Source organism: Gymnodraco acuticeps, unplaced genomic scaffold, assembly GCF_902827175.1.
Source record: "Gymnodraco acuticeps unplaced genomic scaffold, fGymAcu1.1, whole genome shotgun sequence".
NCBI lineage: Eukaryota > Metazoa > Chordata > Actinopteri > Perciformes > Bathydraconidae > Gymnodraco > Gymnodraco acuticeps.
Genome location: NW_022990584.1, coordinates 170,641 through 192,395, shown reverse-complemented (window position 1 = coordinate 192,395; position 21,755 = coordinate 170,641). Strand labels below are relative to the sequence as shown.

The 21,755-nt window shown below is 39.4% G+C and overlaps 1 protein-coding gene across 1 annotated transcript in view; it reads right to left on the bottom strand.

Annotated features, from left to right (window-relative positions):
• Nucleotides 1-2,899: 2,899 nt before the first annotated feature.
• htr7c (5-hydroxytryptamine (serotonin) receptor 7c) overlaps nt 2,900-21,755 on the bottom strand; it is a 58,835-nt gene continuing 39,979 nt past the window's right edge. Inside the window, exon 2 of the mRNA XM_034228395.1 lies at nt 2,900-6,093. Within this exon, the coding sequence (XP_034084286.1) occupies nt 5,355-6,093 (739 nt within the window). The 3' untranslated portion in view covers nt 2,900-5,354. The remainder of the gene's footprint in view (nt 6,094-21,755) is intronic.

Here is a 21,755-nt window from a genome sequence, read left to right as displayed (position 1 = left end):
ACCACGGATAAGCGGGAGAAGATGGATGGATGGATGGATGGAGAGCTGCTGGGGTGGATGTGTTGGATGGAGTAATCCAGGTCTCAGTGAGAGCAAGGAAATCCAGAGACTGCAGGGAGGCGTAGCCAGAGATGAAGTCAGCCTTTGGAACAGCTGACTGGCAATTCCACAGGCCACCAGAAACTAGATGTTGGATCTCAGTGGAGCACGTGGGATAGACGAGAGCAGGCCGGTTATATCGATTAGGAGATACACGGGGCCAGTGATAATTGCGAGAAGACACATGAACAGGAATGGAGAAAATACACATGATTATAGCATGAGGGGCTAGAAAACTAAAGAAAAGAGAAATAAGACACCAGCTCAATCAGAGTAGGATTTGCCTCCTCTTTGCCTCCCTCGTGACTCCCGTAGGACTCCAATGTCTTTGTCAGTCTTACTCCCATAGGACTCCAATGTCTTTGTCAGTCTTCGGCTGTCTGACGCTGAAGCTGACGCTCCAGGAAAGAGCTACCCAAAAATGGACGCCTGATTGCTCAGTTCTCACAGCTGTAGGGCCACGCCCCTCTAATTAGTTAACTATCTACAGCTGATGGGCGACAATAGACTGGCCCTGCCTATATTAATGCAGGCTTGAGTGCTGAGACCTGTGAAGCAGGTTTCGCCTGAGCAGATCTGAGATTTAAAATCTCTCAAAAGCGATTTAGCCGTTTAAGCTACAATAGCAATTTATACAGAGTCGAATAAATGAAACAGAGAAGTCTAATTAAACAAGAATATAACTTACAGTGGTTGCTGCGTCAATAGGTAATGTCGTCACCGGGTCCAGATACACCTGAACATCAGCAGGAGAGGACTCTTTAAAGTAGAGACACTACATACTGATATACACCTGAACATCAGCAGGAGAGGACTCTTTAAAGTAGAGACACTACATACTGATATACACCTGAACATCAGCAGGAGAGGACTCTTTAAAGTAGAGACACTACAAACTGATATACACCTGAACATCAGCAGGAGAGGACTCTTTAAAGTAGAGACACTACATACTGATATACACCTGAACAATTGCTTATTAGGGCCACTTTCAATTAAAAAAGCCTGTCTGCTGTGCTTAAATACAACCTCTTAGAGCTAGCGTGGCATTAGATTTAGTCTTACGGCCCGTACACACAGCAGCTTTTAGCGATTTGTCCACCGCTTCCAGCGCATCTCCGCCCATTGACTTTGAATGGGGATGACGTCACTTTCCCTCGCTTGTCGCCGAACTGCATTGTGGGGGGGCGAGGCGAAGATTTCCAGGATTTCCAGGATGTTCAGGATTCCAATGTTGAACAATGTTCAACTTTTGAGGCTGAGCTGGAAGCGACAGCCAATCAGATCCGTTTATGCAAATCTGACAGTTCAAGCGCTAGCCAATCAAACCGCGTGCAAGCTGGGAGAACCAGACCCGCAGTTCATTCTATATTCCTAACAAAAATGGAGGAGAAGTTAGTTATTGCGGTAGCAAATCACCCGGTTCTTTATGACCAGTCCCTATTTACTTACCGGGATACAAACCGGAGGAACCAGGCATGGAGGGAGGTGGCAGAGGCAGTGGGTGAAACTGGTAGGTTTTCGCTTGTTTGGGGATTTTATATCCAGTTTACTTCGTTGCTAGTTTACTTCGTTGCTAGCAAGCATAGACAGTATCATTAGCCAGCATGGAATGTAGCATAAAATAGCACCATAAACATTAATCTCATAAATGTTCAAAATGTTAAAAAAATAAATGTTCATCATAGCCCTTCCTATTTGACAATAGTGTAGAAGAACCGGGTTTTTTTGCTTTGTATGTCGGGGGCGGGATATTCATGTAATATTCATGTGATTGGTTGTTGGTCGCGAAATCCCCAAGCTATCAGACACGCCCAGCTCCAGGATTTTCAAGATTTGGTCAAAGCTGCTGTGTGGACACACCGTTAGGTGTCTCTGCACAAACACAGCCTGAAAAATCTATATTGAGTTGTTTGGATACATTAACACTCCTACACATGACTACTAGAAGTGTAAAGTATTAGGTATGAGTATATCTGAACACACCACACACGTCAGACTCTACCTCGTCCTCCACGGGACAATTTCAGTTATCAAAAACAAGCAGACAGCTGTCATCCAGACTCTGAATAAAAGATTTTGCTGCAAGCAGACGGGAAATAAAGGAGTCCTTACAGCAGCATGAAGGCCTCGGTGGTAATACTCTAGGGAAAAGGATGAATTTTTAAAGGCTTCGAGTGGACCTTAAAGGTAGCGTCTCTATATCGCTTGACCTATCCGTCTAGGACAGCGGTGTCAAACTCAATTTCATCGCGGGCCACATTAGCATTATGGTTGCACTCAAAGGGCCGGTTGTAACTATATAAATATACATATATAAATAATATATAATATATATAAAATAATGTATTATATTACATTATTGCCTCTGAATTGGATTATTATTGGATAGGGTAATAACTTCGTAATTAACTACATCTGAAAGCAGAAGTCTAGGGCAAATAATTGCAAGTCTCTTCAGTGCGCATGTCACAAAACGAGATGCATTGTGGGACATGTAGTTTATGGGCAACCTGCTTCTGTAAAGTGGTATGTAACCGTATAATAAACGTATTATAATCTTTGCAAGCTCTTGCGGGGCCACATAAAATGAAGTTGTGGGCCGGATTTGGCCCCCGGGCCTTGAGTTTGACACCCCTGGTCTAGGAGGTGAGGATTATGAATTGTGTAGGGGCTAGAAAGCGAGGAGCCTTGTGTGAATTGTCTCCTATGAAAATGAGAAATTAAGGATCTTTTGATAGAAACTCGAGAAACATGTGCGTTCGTTCATATAATCTGAGGTTACCAATATAGGCCACAGTGACGTTTAAACCAAGTGTTTCTTTATTTACAAAGTGATGAAATGCTTTGCCACTTCCCCAGCTTGTTTCTGAAAAGACAAAGCGTTCACACAGAGAGCAATCACAGAGCAGTTGTACACAGATTGATTTTACACCATATATAAAATAGCAATTAATTACAAAATGATGCAAGACAGCGGTACATCTGTTCGGAGGAAATCTCAAAATCGAGGTAGAAAAAGCACGCACTGCTTCGAATGGTGACATTTGACGACAAAAGTTCATGAATGATTCAAGAACGTTTGTATTCTTAAAGTGAAACTGCAGAGTTCATCAGCTTTAGTTGAGCTGCGTAAAACCAATAAGGTCAGCAGCCAAATGTTGAGTAAAAAATAAAAGGCAAAATAACGACAGTGAAAAATGTCCACAGTATCTGACACATATTGTATTGAGTTCATTTGGATGTGTGTGATAAACACTGTAATCTGCTATAAATAATCTCTTATGGTTTATTTTTACAGTGGCATGTGTACGGTGTCCGACAGGTGCAAATGCAAAGGTCAAAGATATTTCCAATAGGAGCAACAGTTTCAAAAACGATGCAAATATCAAAACACAAATGTGGCGAAACACAGATGAATAAAACATCTTCACCGACTCACAAAAATTGCACAATTACTAAGAGGCTGCATAATCGAAATGCTGCAAGAAACTCAAAACACAACGGAAACGGGGGGGACAATAAAAAGTGACGCACACAGCTTGTTGACGTTAGGGGATTATAAAGTTAGCCAAACTGCATAGTCGCGGGAAGTAGGGGTGCTCGAGGTGCTGCAGCACCCCCTGTTGGTGAATGGTGTACATTCTTTATAAATATGGACATTTTGAGCACAAATTGAAATGTCACTGTCAATGTGGTTTGTCATTATTGATAGGGCTTTTTTGCCGGTAACTATTATGTTCATGTTACTGTTGAAATCTCTCCCCACTTTTGGCCGCACCCCCTAAGTAAAATGACTTCCCGCGGCTATGCCAACCTGTCTCTGTTGTTCGAAACGTACCTAAAATGTAACGCCTTTCTTTAACAATGTGATCACAAAACTCCCTCAAATATTATAGCGGATCTGCTTTAAGCTTACGTAGCTAACCTAGTCATTTCAAATATACTGACAAAACACTTACAAATATGAAACGGACTATCTTTGCCAACACAGACAGTTTGTCCAACTTTATATTCCTGAACGCTCCGGTCCCAGCTGTGTGCGTCACTTCTTAGTGTCCCCGTTTCCGTTGTGTTTTGAGCTTCTTGCTGCACTTTTAGTAAACGCTGCTCATGTTTCCTCAAGTTGCCAAATGTTATCTAAACGCTGCGCATGTTTGCATGTGTTTTCGTGCATTTGTGTTCTTGTATTTGCTTCGTTTTTTAAACTCCTGTGCGTTTCTCTTAATGGAAATGTTTTAGGCCGTTGAAGCGCGTTTGCACTTGTGGGCCACCGTACTTGTAGGTAAAAATGTGTTTCATGCAGACACTAAACAAACGACGTTCAGTTTATTTTCATAGCAACAAATACTGAGGTTTAATGAATGGAAAATGTTCCCCTTCATTCTGCATTTGACACCATGTTGTCCACCCACCTCCTCTCGCTTGGCATCACCACATGTTTTGTGAAACAATCAAAGTGCTCCTGTTAAATTTAGTGAGAGGACCAAATGGAAAAGTATAGCTGGAGTCAAAGTGATATAAATGTAAATGTAATCATGGCACAAAGCACAAAAGAGCTCAAAGAGTTGACTCTGTCTGAAATGAATCTGTGATGTCTCTAATGGGTGTTTTGATGAAGAAGCTGTGCCACATAAACAAATGTTTTTCCTTTACCCGCATTTGCTCCTGTAGGTAATGTCCGCAGTAATGACTCTTACATGTCTAATATGTGTAATGTGTACTTGTAAAGCGCTTTGAGCACCTGTAAAAGCGCTCTAATAAAAAATGTAATGCATTATTATTATTATTATTATTATCAAACATCAATTTCCCTAATGTACACAGATCTGTTTACTTCTGTTGCCTTGATTAATTGTGTTTACATGTCACTTCCTTTGTCCCTTCATTACCCTTCCATTAATCCAGGATTGGTGGCATATGCACAAAAGCGCTGTCGACATGAATAGCCCATCAAGTGCACTCCATGATTTTCTTTCCAAAAATAGAAAGACTGGGACACACACACACACACACACACACACACACACACACACACACACACACACACACACACACACACACACACACACACACACACACACACACACAGAGGGATGTGATTTGCAGAGAGACCAGAAAGCCACATACAGCAACTCCTCTACTGTCAGTCTTATCTTCACGCTGTGTTCAACATCCCCCTTTAAGCACCAGGTGTACAATCACAAGGCCTCCAAACCACCCTTTTTTTTTTTTGACAGTCAAACCTCAGCTTTTTAAACCTTGAGAGCTTCGTGGACGCCCACAGCGGACAGTCTGCGGTTGATGTTTCGATAGCGACAGCGGAGAAGGTCACGGTAAGTGGAGCGCAGGTCTCTGTTGAAGAAGGCGTAGATAAAAGGGTTCATTAGGGAGTTTGCGTATCCCAACCAGAGCAGCGTTCGCTCCAACCAAATTGGAACGCAGCTACACTCAACGCCACAAATAAACGGCCTGGCGGTGGAAAGGATGAAGAACGGCAGCCAGCAAACGCCGAAAACCCCGACGATTACCCCCAACGTGGTCGCTGCTTTCTGCTCTCGCTTAAAGATGGAGATGTTTCTTCGCTCGCGGTTCAAAAGGCGGGAAATGGCGGCACATTCCTCCGCCACGCCTCCAGGCTTCATTCCGTGCATCCTCAACGCCTCGTTAGCCACCGTGCTGAGACGCTCGCGGCGAGAAATGTCAGTGAAGCGATGTTTGGCGCCACTTTTACGCGCCGCCTTGAAGATCTTGTAGTACATGACCAGCATGACCAACATGGGGATGTAGAAAGCAACGGCTGTGGAGTAGATGGTGTAGCCGAAGTCTTGGCTGATGAGGCACACGCCGGCTGTGTGCACGTTTTTGGCCCAGCCGCAGAAAGGTGGCAGCGTGATGGAGGCCGACGCCAGCCACACGCCCAGGATCATCTTCGCCATCAGCTGACCGTTCTGCCGCGCCGGGTAGGTGAGAGGCCGCGTGATGCCCAGATATCTGAGGGGAGAGGAGACAGAAGAACATCAGTAACAACCTTAATATGCCATTCCTTGCAATCGAATTTGGCCCTTCACCATTTAGTCTTCAGATATATTTCTTCCACTGTCATTATGTATATATTTTACTTTAAAGGGGACCTATCATGCAAAATGCACTTTTGTACGTCTTTTATACATGAATATGTGTCCCCGGTGTGTCAGGGAACTCACCAAGTGTCAGAAAACACAACCCTCTCTCTTTTCCTCCATACCCAAATCTCTAAAAACGGGGCTGTAACGGATCTGATCAAAACTGGTCCAGATTTGAAATATCTCTGACGTCAGAAACAAGGAGCTCCGCCTATATGGGCAACTCTCCACCTATCAGGGGAATAGGGGGTTAGGCCACGGCCATTGCCACTCGAAAGCACTGGAGACGCTGTAGTACATATGCCAGGCCTGTAAGTGGTGCTGTAGTCTGCCACAAAAGCAGCGAAGAAGACTTCCCGCGCATGGTTGCCCTTCTGTTTATTCTCCGCTCTGGCTCTTTTTCTCCCCCCTCCCCGAGGCAAGCGTTTGCTGCTATGTTACGTTAATTCAATGCAATCCCTCCCTCGCTGTAATTCTCTCCGGTTAGTCCACCAGCAGATGACAAACACCCACCTCTCCGCCTCTTCCAAGGAACGAGGGGACCGTGCAGCAGAGTTTCAATTCGATTTTTTTTCGCCGGTCAACAAGTTTAAATCTTTCGGACAAAATTAGAAAAGTGCCGGTCAAAGGTCTTCTTTATTATTTATTGAGCTTTAAAACAAATGAATAACGACTCTATATAATCATATAAGAATAAAACACAGAGCCTCTCTTTTCCTCCCCCTCTTCTGACAGCCCAGCAGCTGATCAGAGCACGCTCCCCTCTCCTGCAGGGGGGCGTGGCCAGCTGCAGTTCATTTGCATTAAAGCTACGTCACAGAATCAGCCGTTGCAAAAACAGGGCTGGAAAAGAGCAAATAGAGCGAAATGAGGCATGGCTAAAATGCATGATCTGTTTGGTATTTTGAAAAAACTTCACAGACATGTTTTCTATAGGTATGGCCCTACAATATATATTTCAAATATAGCATGATAGGTCCACTTTACATTTCTGTTTTTATTTTCTATTTTGAGATGTTTATGTCTGTTTATTTCGTACTCCATTCTATTTTCACATTGTATGCAATGCCTTGTTTTAACATGCTGCTGTAACGAAAACATTTCCCAATTCAGGATCAATAAAGTATATCTTATCTTAAAACAATAAATAAGCAGTATTTTATGTCACTCTAAAGCATTTTATTTGATATTCTATTTTTGGCTCATCTCATTATTTCTTCTTTTTTGCGTAAAGTTAACTTCTCCTGCATTAATTGAACATTACTCTTGCAAAATTGTATTTCTACTCTTTAAACTCCTGATGAGTGACTAAATGAAATTTTAAAAAGTTGGCTTATACATGTTTTCTAAAATGTTATGTTAAAAAAAATTGTATTTAAAACGTTATTAGTGGATTTGGGGAATATTTACAGTAAAAAATAGACAGAGTTTGTCAAAGAAAAGGCTCAATATGTATTTTGGATATGTTCTTGCTCGTGCTCAGAATCTAAAAAATGACCTGTGATAGAACAAACTATATTTTCCTGCGTTGTCTCGCCCCACCTTGTCCAGTACGGTAGTTTTATCACAGTAAAACCAAGAATGTATTTTGAGTTTCTTCATGAAAAGCACTAAGACCCCCTGCTGATACACAACAATCTGTTGCCTGTCTTCTTTGGGTTGAAACCTGGGGCTATCCTGAGTTCTGGATTAAGTCGTGGACTTCGGGTCGTGGCTGAACCTGTCTCTGCGGTCCTGCCTTGGGTCTCGTCCTGCTGCTTCCCTGATGGCTTCCACAGGATTGTAGCTGACATCCTCGTGGATTCATCTTCTTATTACAGACACATGCATTTCCTAACATTCGGTCTATATGCTGTAAAATGTATTATCTCTTGGATTTACACACGGCATCTATTGCACGTCTGTCCGTCCTGGGAGAGGGATCCCTCCTCTGTTGCTCTCCCTGAGGTTTCTCCCATGTCCCCTTTAAACTGTGGGTTTTCTCTGGAAGTTTTTCCTTGTACGATGTGAGGGTCTAAGGACAGAGGGTCTAAGGACAGAGGGTCTAAGGACAGAGGGTACTGATATTCTGAACAATCTGTGCTGTTGTATTTGCTGTAAAGTGTCTCTACTTTAGGCTATTTTTATTTTATGTACAGCACTTTGGCTCGACCAAAAATCGTTTATAAATGTTCTATATAAATAAAACTTGATTTGATTTGAAACTGCAGAGAAGTGACATAAAATACATGGCTGTCAATTCAAAGACGGACACTTCAATGAGAGGTCATAAGCTCTGTCGCTGCCTGCAGAGTCATTAGCTGCTTTCCTTCAGCTCTGGGAAAGCTTAGCAGATGGAGAGCGAGCTATCAGTCGAACAGACGGCTCAGTGGTTTCAAATAGCTGCTGGAGGTGTCAGGGAAATAAAGATAAAGCGAGGTGTGAAAGCTTTAATTTGTACAAAACCGTGGAAGTTGCTACAATTCTCACATAATGACAAATCTGTGTGTACATCTCATCGTGTTTTTGGCCGTATTCCCACAGCCTTCATGAGCATCAAATGTGTCATTGATGAAAGCTGTAGATCTGAACCCCCCCCCCAACCCCCCTTTCGGCTGTTTTTCTAGTTTCCGTCTCTATTGTTAATCACAAGATAAAAAGCTTTAGGGAGCACTGGCCAATTCGCGTCGTCGTCCATCAGCGATGTGATGCTATCAGCGCCGATCCAATTCACCTCAGTCAGCCCAGGTGGCATTCTTCACTTTATAGACGACTTTAAGATGTTGAAGTTAATACAAGTGTCTGGAAGTTTACACATTTTACTTCCTGAAGCACCGTTTTGTGCTTGTTACAAATGCCATGGGGCTGTGTGGAATCTGTGCTTCATATTTTTGTACATTCAGATAACAGGACAGGGGTAATTACACGACTTTGTTTTTTAGTTTTGGTGATGGCAACATGAGTCGGAGATCCAGTCCAAAACGTTGGTGGTACCCGGTACAAAACAGCATGTGATTTGCAACCCAAATAGTACTTATCCAAATGTTTTGTTTGCCAGAAAAATAAGGCACTTTAGGACAGTATTTCTTCTACACACTCATATTGTTAACAACTGACAACACATAGTAGTAATTTAGATCGGATCCATTTGCAAAGGACAACAAGGCTACAGCTACACTGCAAAAAGCTTGTTGAACACAACACCACAATCCCCACACACACAACCCCCCCACACACACACACACACACACACACACACACACACACACACACACACACACACACACACACACACACACACACGATACAGATCTGATGGTTTTTAATCAGCTTAAAAAAGATGCACGAATCACGATTAATTCATTTTTTGTAGTTCCTATCAGGACCACTTGTATAAATCGACTACATACCACTCATCCCACGATTCTGTCAACATTGCAATGATAAACACGGATAAAACCGTAATTTATTTTAAGACAGGTATCATATTTTGTCACTCATGGCAAGCGGAGAGGACGAGTTTCATATACCAGTGGTTCCCAATACGGGGTATTAGCGCCTCATACGGGGCACCAGATGTGGATGTACCCAGATTTGTCTTTTTAAAATTCGATTTGAACATGTTTAACTATAATCCTTATCAGCTACGGGCTAATGTTGCCCGGGCAACAGCCCGTTTGCCCTTTTTGGCTGACCTGCCCCTCTGGAGAGAGCTAGAGTTTTTTTTCCTTTTGTGGCCGAATCAACATGTTAAGCCCACAATTAGTATTGTAGCGTCTCGCTGCGGGAAACACACCTTGTCAGCGCTGTCATCTGCCCCCAGTCACGTGACTTTGTTTACAATCTGACAGCTGGAAGCAAAGGAAAGCCCTCTGAGTCCGGCCTCATATGGCTATGGTGATCACACCAAATGCCTGCCTGGCTTTGGTGGCCAATCCCCGGGTCAATCTGTCCCCGGAAATGTCCCTGTTTTTAAATAGGCCTATGCTTATATTGATTTTGAGTGTTCTCATGGCAGTTAGAGGGGACAAACCAGGGGACTTTACTTCCTCTTGACACCGTCGGTTATTTACAAAAAAAACACCTAAATATACTTGTTATTGTGCTTCTGTCTTTCTGTGTCTTTTCATCTGCTCCGTAAACTCCCTCAACGGGCCGCTCGCTCTCTTTTCTTGATCGCCTTCACTGTCCCCCTTTATTGCAGGATTTCTGCCATGTCTCTACCCCTTTAGTTTGACCATCTCTGGTATTAAGTTATGGAATACTAAATAAATAATTAGATACCGTTACGGCGCTCATATAGAATGATAAGAATAAGAATAATGCGTATTGAATTGGTTTCATGAATTAGTGAGTTTATTTAAGGTAATTAGTTAGAAGCCCTATGTTATCAGTATGTCTGCACAGCAGTTACAATGGTCAAACTACATTAAAACAGAATTGTCCCCATTTTTTCTTTAATAGTTGCTAACATTAGATATTTTAAAGAGATATGGGCCAGAAAACTTGTTTGTTTTACAAAGATTTTTTTTAATAAATATATAGTTTATTTGCTGAGTCTCAAATAGTCGGTTTCTTAGTTGGCCCCACCTCAATAACGCTCTCAATCCCTTTCGTCAGGTTGTATTTGTTACGGTGGGTGAAGCAAGCAGGACCCAAATGCAGATAGCGCTGAAAATGCCTTTATTTCAAGGATAACGAAAAAATACTTGGACAAAACAGAACACTCACCGGTGAACTCAGTCACAAACAAAAGACGAACCAACCCTGAACACAGGAAGAGACTAAATACAGGGAGGGGTCATCACGAGACGAGAAACAGCCGGGCAGGGGAGGAGAAACACAAGGGCCACAGGTGAACACAATCAGACAATTAGACACACCAGGGAAACTAACGACTGGAGGAAGACACAGGGAGAAGGACCAGACAATATACAAGGGAGAAAACATGACAGGGAGAACAGCAACACACCCAAAACAAGACATACAAAACGTGACATAACACAATAATCGTAACAGTATTGTTCTCATCTCCAACTTGTTTTTTCATAAAAGCAGAGCATCACAGTTATTTATGAAAAAATGTGTGATGACTAAAAGTGCTGGTGACTATTCAAAAAGGGGAAATAAAGCTATATGTCAAGATTATTTATTTATTTATTTAGATTATTTATTTATTATTATTATTTATTGAAGGACAGTCAGAGCATCACTGTGTTATGAATGAAAGAAAATGTCTGAGGAATGTAAGAGTGCTGATGACTAATCAGCATCAAAAAATAAAGGAAAGCTATATCTTGAAAGTTACATTGGTTTTGTTGAAGGACATGCAAGTCTTGGCCAGACAAGCTAAAAACAGTTGGCGCTATCAAAATGATTCACAGACATCATAAAAAAAAAATGGCGTAGAACATTTGAAAATATGGCTTTTTATATCTACAAGTCGGGGGTTTCAAGGGAATAGATGAGAAAGATCACAAAGCCAAATACACATCCTTCAATTCAGTCAAAAAAAAGAAACTTACAATCTATGTTTGCATTGCTGTTCATTCTGGTAATGAATATAACATGAATATGAGAATAAATGTCATTCCTTGGCAGTACCTTTGTGATCGCCACTTAAAAAACGGAAATGTTTACTTAAATGTATTATGTCAACATATTTCACATAACTGTATTAGTTTAGCTGAAGGCAATACTATTAAATTTAAATACAAATACTAGTTTCAACTTAATATAATTGCTTTCGACTAACCAAATACAGTTATGTGAAATGTGTTGACATAGTACATTTAATTGAAGTAAACGTTTCACTTTTTTCAGTGTATTATAAACACTATTAATGAGTTGTCCTTAAAGATCCCTTGGGTCAGGTTAGTTATGCTCACTGAATATTTCATAATGACTTGTGTTTATTCAACTCCAATTCCCTCCAACCACTGATCTTCCTAATTTACACGCTCACTTAAAATGTTCTGAAGCTCTACGAGAGGGCTGAGCACACCCAAGCGAACGATGTCAAATAAATACAAGACAGATCCGGAGATGAGTACACTGCATGCTGTGGGAATTCTTAGGATACATAATGGAAACCCAGTAATGCAACACTCTTCTCTGAATTCATTATTGAATAAGAGGAAGGTCGACGTGGTGCTTATTTGGGGGGATTTTAGTGTGTGGGTGGGGGGTGGAGGGCAGTTCTCCTCAAACCTGTGACTCATCTGCAGCCCTTTAATGCTGCAGAGCGGTTTTCACTCTCATTGGATTCAAAATGCTCTCACCAGCCTTTGGAGACAAACAACTGCCAGGTTGGACAAGACAGCATGAATTTTAGCACTTCATTACACAGCATCCTGCTCGTATTTGAGCAGGAGGAAGTGATGCCAACATCTGTGGGACCTCGGGTTAGTTTTATCTTGTTCACTTTGACATAAAGGGATTAAAATGTACTGTTGTAACTAGGGCTGTCAGTCGATTAAAATAGTTAATCGCGATTAATCGCAAATTAATCGCACATTTTTTATCTGTTCTAAATGTACCTTAGAGGAATATTTTTCAAGTTTTTAATACTCTTATCAACATATGAGTGGACAAATATGCTGTATGCTAATGTTTATTATCATTTGAACAATGACAAATATTCTCATGAATATTAAACACAACAACCTCTGAACATTACAAATATTCGCCTCAATTCAACCTGGAACCTCTCTCATACAATAATACAATACAAATGGTGTGTGTGTGTGTGTGTGTGTGTGTGTGTGTGTGTGTGTGTGTGTGTGTGTGTGTGTGTGTGTGTGTGTGTGTGTGTGTATGTGTGTGTGTGTGGTGTGTGTGTGTGTGTGTGTGTGTGTGTGTGTGTGTGTGTGTGTGTGTGTGCATGTGCGCGTGTGCGTGTGTGTGTGTGATGGATCGTTGGAGCTATGTGCAACTCAAGGCATATGCTCGAACGGGAGCTGCCTGGACGCTGCAATCATGTTGCGCACTATCCGTGCTGAGTGTGCTGACTTTTCGTACAATGTCCCACTGTCTGGCTTCCTGCATAAAGTCAAGTGCTCGGCGCAGTTGTGGCGAAATGTCGCTCCTCTGTTTTCATTTAAACAGCTCCTTATATCCGTTAGCGCAGCTAGCTAGCACCAGATGCTAACAACAACAATACACGTAAGGTCTCTCTCTCGCTCGCTCCGGCCACACATACACACACCCTGCCGGTGAGCGTGGAAGTGTGGTCTGCCACAAGCGGGCGGCAGGAGCGGGGCTGTCAGCATCAGCTTGTAGATGGTATTTTAAACTCGATGCACTCTGAAACTACGGGGCGGCCGAGGAAAAAAAATACATATGCGTTAATCGCGTTAAAATAATTAGTGGCGTTAATTTTTTTTTGCGTTAGCGCGTTATTAACGCGTTAACTTGACAGCCCTAACATTACTGTTGTTATGGGGTTATGTTTTCAGTCCAGTTTGGTTGTCATTTGAATTTCGTGAAATCTACTGACATGACGACTATGGGCAATGGAAGAAACATTTGAAAGTATATTTAAATATACTAACAAATTATTTTTGAGTGTCATTACCTTTGCGTGTATGGTCTTTACGCGCTTTCAGTTTTTTTGGGCCACTAGGGGGCAGCAGAAATCAGCTTTAAACACAACGTTGACATATTACCTCAAAGTTGAAATGGCTAAAAGTTGTTATTTTTATATACTCAGAACAAACAGAGTAACATTTCTATTAATTTATTTGTTGTTTTAACTATCACTATATATGATTTGTATGACTTGACCAAAGAGAATGGATTAAAAAGATGGATTAATATAGATTTACTCAACCAATACAATACAATGTACAGAGAAAATCACAACATAAATGCACATAATATGTAAACGTAGCTCAATATTGGAGAATCATTTATCTTCAAACATTACTGTTGTTAAGGGGTTATGTTTTCGGTCCAGTTTGGTTGTAATTAGATATTCGGGAAAATCTAGTGGCACGATGACAATGCAAGACACCAATAAAGTCTTAAACTCGGTTGCGGATATACGCATTATGTTTCACATTCATTAACATTGCGTGATAGGACACTTGGCCTTGGTTTTGCTGTCTTTAGATTAGATTAGATTAGATTAGATTAGATTACTTTATTGTCATTACAAAAATGCAAGCACAGTGTAACGAAATTTAAGGAGGGTCTAACCAGAGTGCAAAACAGTCAGTTACATACACAATTATCAGAAGTATGTACAAAATACATTTTCATAGAAAGGCTTTAAGGGCCTTTCTATGAAAATTGCATCAACACTTTTTTAGGCCACTTTTGAGCAACATTGACATAACTTCAAAGGTGACATCTCTAAAAGTTGCGTATTTACACACCCAGAACAAACAGTCACATTTCTATTAATTTGGAGTCTTGTTTCTGTCCGCCTAAGGTTTTTGAAGAATGTATCATTTGTATGAGTTGTGTTTGACTTTGAATAAATGTATTTTCTGTCTATAACTTTGTGTTGTTGTATTTTGGCCAGGTCTCTTTTGAGAAATGAAACCCTGTATCTAAAAAGACACAAGTGTTGCTCTCTACTAACTCCTGGGGGCTTTGCAGCTGCAAAACACTTCATTATATTCACCGGCTAGTTGTGAAAATGACCTTTTGGGATGTGCAGGTAGTGCACAGTGGGATTTTGGAGCTCTTTAGCTGAAAACAAAGGCCTGCTGTGTCGGAAAATGATGCTTTTGAAAGCTGTGAGAGGGATTCAAAGTTGCGGCCATGGCATGAAAAACAGATACTAAGAAAAGACCTCATTAAAGCTGAGAGGGACTGTAAAATCAGGAGATAATTATCTGTAGTGTGATAACTACTGTACAAGTCACCGCTCTCACACTACACACAATCATTTGATCTGTAGTTCATTTAGAAACATTTATTGCATTTGAGGAATATTACCTAGTATATGCAATTAATGAGTGTAATGCAAAAAATATATGAAATTGTAGCATACGATAAGATACCACAAACCTCCCAGGAATCACATAACAACAACAAAGCTGTGGCAACACATTATTTTCACCTACAAGAAAACACTACAACTACAAAATATTTGAAGGAAATTATTGTTTTATTTTAGATATGTTGCTGTAATGTATTTGTAATGATGCCAACTGCATTCACCCTAATCATGATAAGGTTTCCCTTAAGTTAAAAACAATAAGGCTGATGCGATTTACACCCGGGTGTCTATAGTCAACAATTATATTTACATCCGGGTGTCTATAGTCAACAATTATATTTACACCCGGGTGTCTATGGTCAACAATTATATTTACACCCGAGTGTTTATAGTCAACAATTATATTTCCACCCGGGTGTTTATAGTCAACAATTATATTTGCACCCGAGTGTTTATAGTCAACAATTATATTTCCACCCGGGTGTTTATAGTCAACAATTATATTTGCACCCGGGTGTCTATAGTCAACAATTATATTTACACCCGGGTGTTTATAGTCAACAATTATATTTGCACCCGGGTGTCTATAGTCAACAATTATATTTACACCCGGGTGTCTATAGTCAACAATTATATTTACACCCGGGTGTCTATAGTCAACAATTATATTTGCACCCGGGTGTCTATAGTCAACAATTATATTTCCACCCGGGTGTTTATAGTCAACAATTATATTTGCACCCGGGTGTCTATAGTCAACAATTATATTCACACCCGGGTGTCTATAGTCAACAATTATATTTACACCCGGTTGTCTATAGTCAACAATTATATTTACACCCGGGTGTCTATGGTCAACAATTATATTTACACCCGGGTGTCTATAGTCAACAATTATATTTACACCCGGTTGTCTATAGTCAACAATTATATTTACACCCGGGTGTCTATAGTCAACAATTATATTTACACCCGGGTGTCTATAGTCAACAATTATATTTACACCCGGGTGTTTATAGTCAACAATTATATTTACACCCGGGTGTCTATAGTCAACAGTATATTTACACCCGGGTGTCTATAGTCAACAAATTATATTTACACCCGGGTGTCTATAGTCAACAATTATATTTACACCCGAGTGTTTATAGTCAACAACATTATATTTACACCCGAGTGTTTATAGTCAACAATTATATTTACAACCCGGGTTGTTTATAGTCAACAATTATATTTAAACAACCCGGGTGTTTATAGTCAACAATTATATTTACACCCGGTTGTCTATAGTCAACAATTATATTTACACCCTGGTGTCTATAGTCAACAATTATATTTACACCCGGGTGTTTATAGTCAACAATTATATTTACACCCGGGTGTCCTATAGTCAACAATTATTTACACAACCGGGTGTCTATAGTCAACAATTATATTTACACCCGGGTGTCTATAGTCAACAATTATATTTACAAAACACCCGAGTGTTTATAGTCAACAATTATATTTACACAACCCGGGTGTCTATAGTCAACAATTATATTTACAACCCGGGTGTCTATAGTCAACAATTATATTTACACCCGAGTGTTTATAGTCAACAATTATATTTACACCCGGGTGTCTATAGTCAACAATTATATTTACACCCGGGTGTTTATAGTCAACAATTATATTTACAGCCGGGTGTCTATAGTCAACAATTATATTTACACCCGGGTGTTTATAGTCAACAATTATATTTACACCCGGGTGTCTATAGTCAACAATTATATTTACACCCGGGTGTCTATAGTCAACAATTATATTTACACCCGGGTGTCTATAGTCAACAATTATATTTACACCCGGGTGTCTATAGTCAACAATTATATTTACACCCGGGTGTCTATAGTCAACAATTATATTACACCCGGGTGTTTATAGTCAACAATTATATTTACACCCGGGTGTCTATAGTCAACAATTATATTTACACCCGGGTGTTTATAGTCAACAATTATATTTACACCCGGGTGTCTATAGTCAACAATTATATTTACACCCGAGTGTCTATAGTCAACAATTATATTTACACCCGGGTGTCTATAGTCAACAATTATATTTACACCCGGGTGTCTATAGTCAACAATTATATTTACACCCGGGTGTCTATAGTCAACAATTATATTTACACCCGAGTGTTTATAGTCAACAATTATATTTACACCCGGGTGTCTATAGTCAACAATTATATTTACACCCGGGTGTCTATAGTCAACAATTATATTTACACCCGGGTGTCTATAGTCAACAATTATATTTACACCCGGGTGTTTATTGTCAACAATTATATTTACACCCGGGTGTCTATAGTCAACAATTATATTTACACCCGAGTGTTTATAGTCAACAATTATATTTACACCCGGGTGTTTATAGTCAACAATTATATTTACACCCGGGTGTTTATAGTCAACAATTATATTTACACCCGGGTGTCTATAGTCAACAATTATATTTACACCCGGGTGTCTATAGTCAACAATTATATTTACACCCGGGTGTTTATAGTCAACAATTATATTTACACCCGGGTGTCTATAGTCAACAATTATATTTACACCCGGGTGTCTATAGTCAACAATTATATTTACACCCGGGTGTCTATAGTCAACAATTATATTTACACCCGAGTGTTTATAGTCAACAATTATATTTACACCCGGGTGTCTATAGTCAACAATTATATTTACACCCGGGTGTCTATAGTCAACAATTATATTTACACCCGAGTGTTTATAGTCAACAATTATATTTACACCCGGGTGTCTATAGTCAACAATTATATTTACACCCGGGTGTTTATAGTCAACAATTATATTTACACCCGGGTGTCTATAGTCAACAATTATATTTACACCCGGGTGTCTATAGTCAACAATTATATTTACACCCGGGTGTTTATAGTCAACAATTATATTTACACCCGGGTGTCTATAGTCAACAATTATATTTACACCCGGGTGTCTATAGTCAACAATTATATTTACACCCGGGTGTTTATAGTCAACAATTATATTTACACCCGGGTGTCTATAGTCAACAATTATATTTGCACCCGGGTGTCTATAGTCAACAATTATATTTACACCTGGGTGTCTATAGTCAACAATTATATTTACACCCGAGTGTTTATAGTCAACAATTATATTTACACCCGGGTGTCTATAGTCAACAATTATATTTACACCCGGGTGTTTATTGTCAACAATTATATTTACACCCGGGTGTCTATAGTCAACAATTATATTTACACCCGAGTGTTTATAGTCAACAATTATATTTACACCCGGGTGTCTATAGTCAACAATTATATTTACACCCGGGTGTTTATTGTCAACAATGCTATATTTAATATTTGGAGCGGGATGGGTGTTATTAGCCGAATTACTGTGGTGTAGCTATTTTCACCCGGCTACAAATAGACACTCCAAAAAAAAAATAACAGGTATAAAACTGTTTTTTACAACAGTCATGATGGAGCTATTTCAGGGTCATAAGTTTTGATCATTCAAAAAAATACAATTTATTTGAAAGTTCAAGTTTTTATCCTGAACTTTGAAAAATACAATGATGTATTCAAAATAAAAATAAGTATTTGAAATCATTTTTCAGGTTGAATATTATTTTTGATTCAGTTCAGCACTTTTTTTGAATAAAATATTTATTTTCAGATTCCACTTTTATACATATTTTGATATTTGAATTTTTTTCAGTTGCAGATTTTTCGTTTTCAGATTCAAAAAAAAAAAATTTTCAGTTTCAAATCTTGTTTCTTCAGGTTTCACATTGCTTTTCACCTTCAGATCGTTTTTCACTTTCAGATAGTTTTTTTCGCTTTGAAAAAATGTGATCTGCTGTTAATATAAAAGACTTTATTACAGCCGCTTTGGGGAATAATATGTTCTATGAGCGATAAATGAGTGCTTGTGCAAAAAGATAATATGAAATCGTAGGATACCACAAACGTCACAGGAATCGCACTGTAGCAAAGGATTATATTCACCTCCTAGAAAACACCCTGCGCTAAACAGTAACACCACAAAGAGTGTGTTTTTAAATCTCTGGAGGAGTTGAAACATGTCCGCAGCAGCCCTCGGGGATTACCCTGCGACTGACAAACATTGTGCCCGAGCTAATGGAGAATGCCATTACTTCCACTTGGCTAACGGCTAGAGCAGTAAAGTGAACTATTTTCTGCTCTGTAAAAACCTCTCAAAACCTTTTACATCTGAGAAGGGAAGCACAGTTAAATTATTACTAAGGTGCACATTTAGAACAGGGTCTCCTAAAAAAGAAAGTAACAGGTCGGGAAAGTCTGTCCAATTATTCATGTTTAACCCACAGAAACCTTTCACTGCAGAATCCTCACTCATTTGGCTCCCTGAAGCATTTAAAATTCATCCATAATGAGCCTGTGAAAAAGTGAATTGTGTCCCGTTTAAGTCAGAATATCCTTTTTCTTTTGGCAGTTTATCCGTGTGAGAGATGTAGACATCGCTTTAGATCACAGCCTTTATGTTGAAGAACTGTCAGGAACTGAGTGCAGCGTGGCTTCCTTTTATAACTCAGTCATAGTGTGTATTCATGCATTTGTTTTGGAAACAGTGAATGAGTTTGCTGGAAGAACATCTAAAGACACACATATATTGTTCACTCTCTCCTCAATGAAAATTATATATTTGATAGAAAAGCGTATTTTCTTGTTGATATTCTGATGTACGGTTTCTAGGGTTAGGAGGGTTACTTCAAACATGTCTTACAATTACCTGTTACCTGTACAAAAGTGTAATCACTAACTTAATCTGAGTATCAAAATGTAAAAGTAATTCAACCTTATTACCTGACTCCATTGCTTCGGATTACCTCAAATGGCATGCAAATGAACATAGAGAAGACAAAGCTATACTTAAGTGTGTTATGTAAGACAACAGAACAGCAGGACCTTATAGGACCTAACCAAGATATTTGTAATCAACAATGTGTCCTCTGCTCAGAGGTGTTATGATAGAAAAACCTGCCTTTCATGAAGCATATTCAGCAGTAGCCTTCAATGAAACACATACTACAGTTTAAAAAGCAGGAATACAATCTGAGCTCCGTTTTAGTTTAACACACACAGTTAAGCTCACACAATCTGTTTTATTTTTCATTTCATTTCAAACCTTTATTTACCCAGGTGTATCCCATTGATCTCTTTTTCAAGGGAGACCTGCTCAAGTAGTTCCACATGAAACATAAAAACATAAATAGAACAACAAAGGGACATCATACAGCATCATTACAGGGATTACAATTTACAATAACTATCCACATAAACAGGTACCAACAGCTTCCGATTGAGTAGCATCCAACCGAGCTTTCAAAACATTTAGTGGCACCAGATTGTTCAGTTTCCATTTAATTTGCAGACTATTCTAAGACAGAGGAGCTGCGCATCTAAAAGCCATCTTCCCTAAGACAGTCCTAGCAGTTGGCACATTTAATAAAAACACAGCACATCTCAGGCAGTAGCCACTTACAATTCTCCGTGAGATCAGGGAGCAGATGGAAGATGGAAGTTTCCCTAACATGGCTTTGTATATAAAAATGTACCAGTGACTGAGCCTCCGTACAGTTAGCGAAGGCAAACCAAGTTGCATACAGGGTACAGTGATGGGTTAATGCTTTACAGTTTGATGAACATATAGGTTCACCTGCTGAATTGAAAACAGAACAAATGAAGCAAAGATTCAGGCAGTATACGTATAGGTTCACACTTAAAGTATTATCCTACAGAACAGAACAGCTTACAGAGACATCAAAACTGTTCCACTCAGAATTTTTATTAAAAAAGGGAGAATTTAGAAAAATAAGTCAGAATTTGAAAAAAATGAGTTTTTTAGAAAAAAATGATATATTTTTTTTAGAAGTGATATTTTTTTTTAAAAGTGATATATATTGTTTTTTATATTGTGTTGTTGTTCTTTTTTTAGATGCTATTTTTGGGGGAAAAAGTTATATCTTTTTGGAAAAAAGTGAGAAATTTCCAAGAATGTTGGAAAAAAGTGAGAATTTCTTTTAAATAAGAGAATTTTGAAGAAAAAAATTTAAAAGAAAAAAAAACAAGGATTCTGAGAATTTGTAAAAGAAGATGATAAGGGTGTGATAAGATCTCATAAAGCATATCAGGCAGTGTGCGTATATATTAACACTTAAAGTATTAGCCTGTAGATCAGCACAGTTTACAGAGAAGAGATAACCTCTGATACTTTTACAACAAACACTGCTCTATTTATTGTATTAGTTTAGTCCTGCTAGTAATCCCCAAATGTTACAGTAATCTGATCGCATCCTGATGACATACTCCTGTCACATGTAATCTGTTACTCCCCAAGCCTGAGAATAACCCTAACACTGATAGGGTTTCTCTCTCAAATTAAGTATAAAAGAGTGTTTATTTCATCAACCATGCCCTCGACTGAAGGTTCAAATCTGTCTAGTGATAGATCTGTGTTTTCTCCGACATCAAATAACAACCTCAGTCCTCGAGGAATGCTCCAGCTCTCCTAGTCTATTTG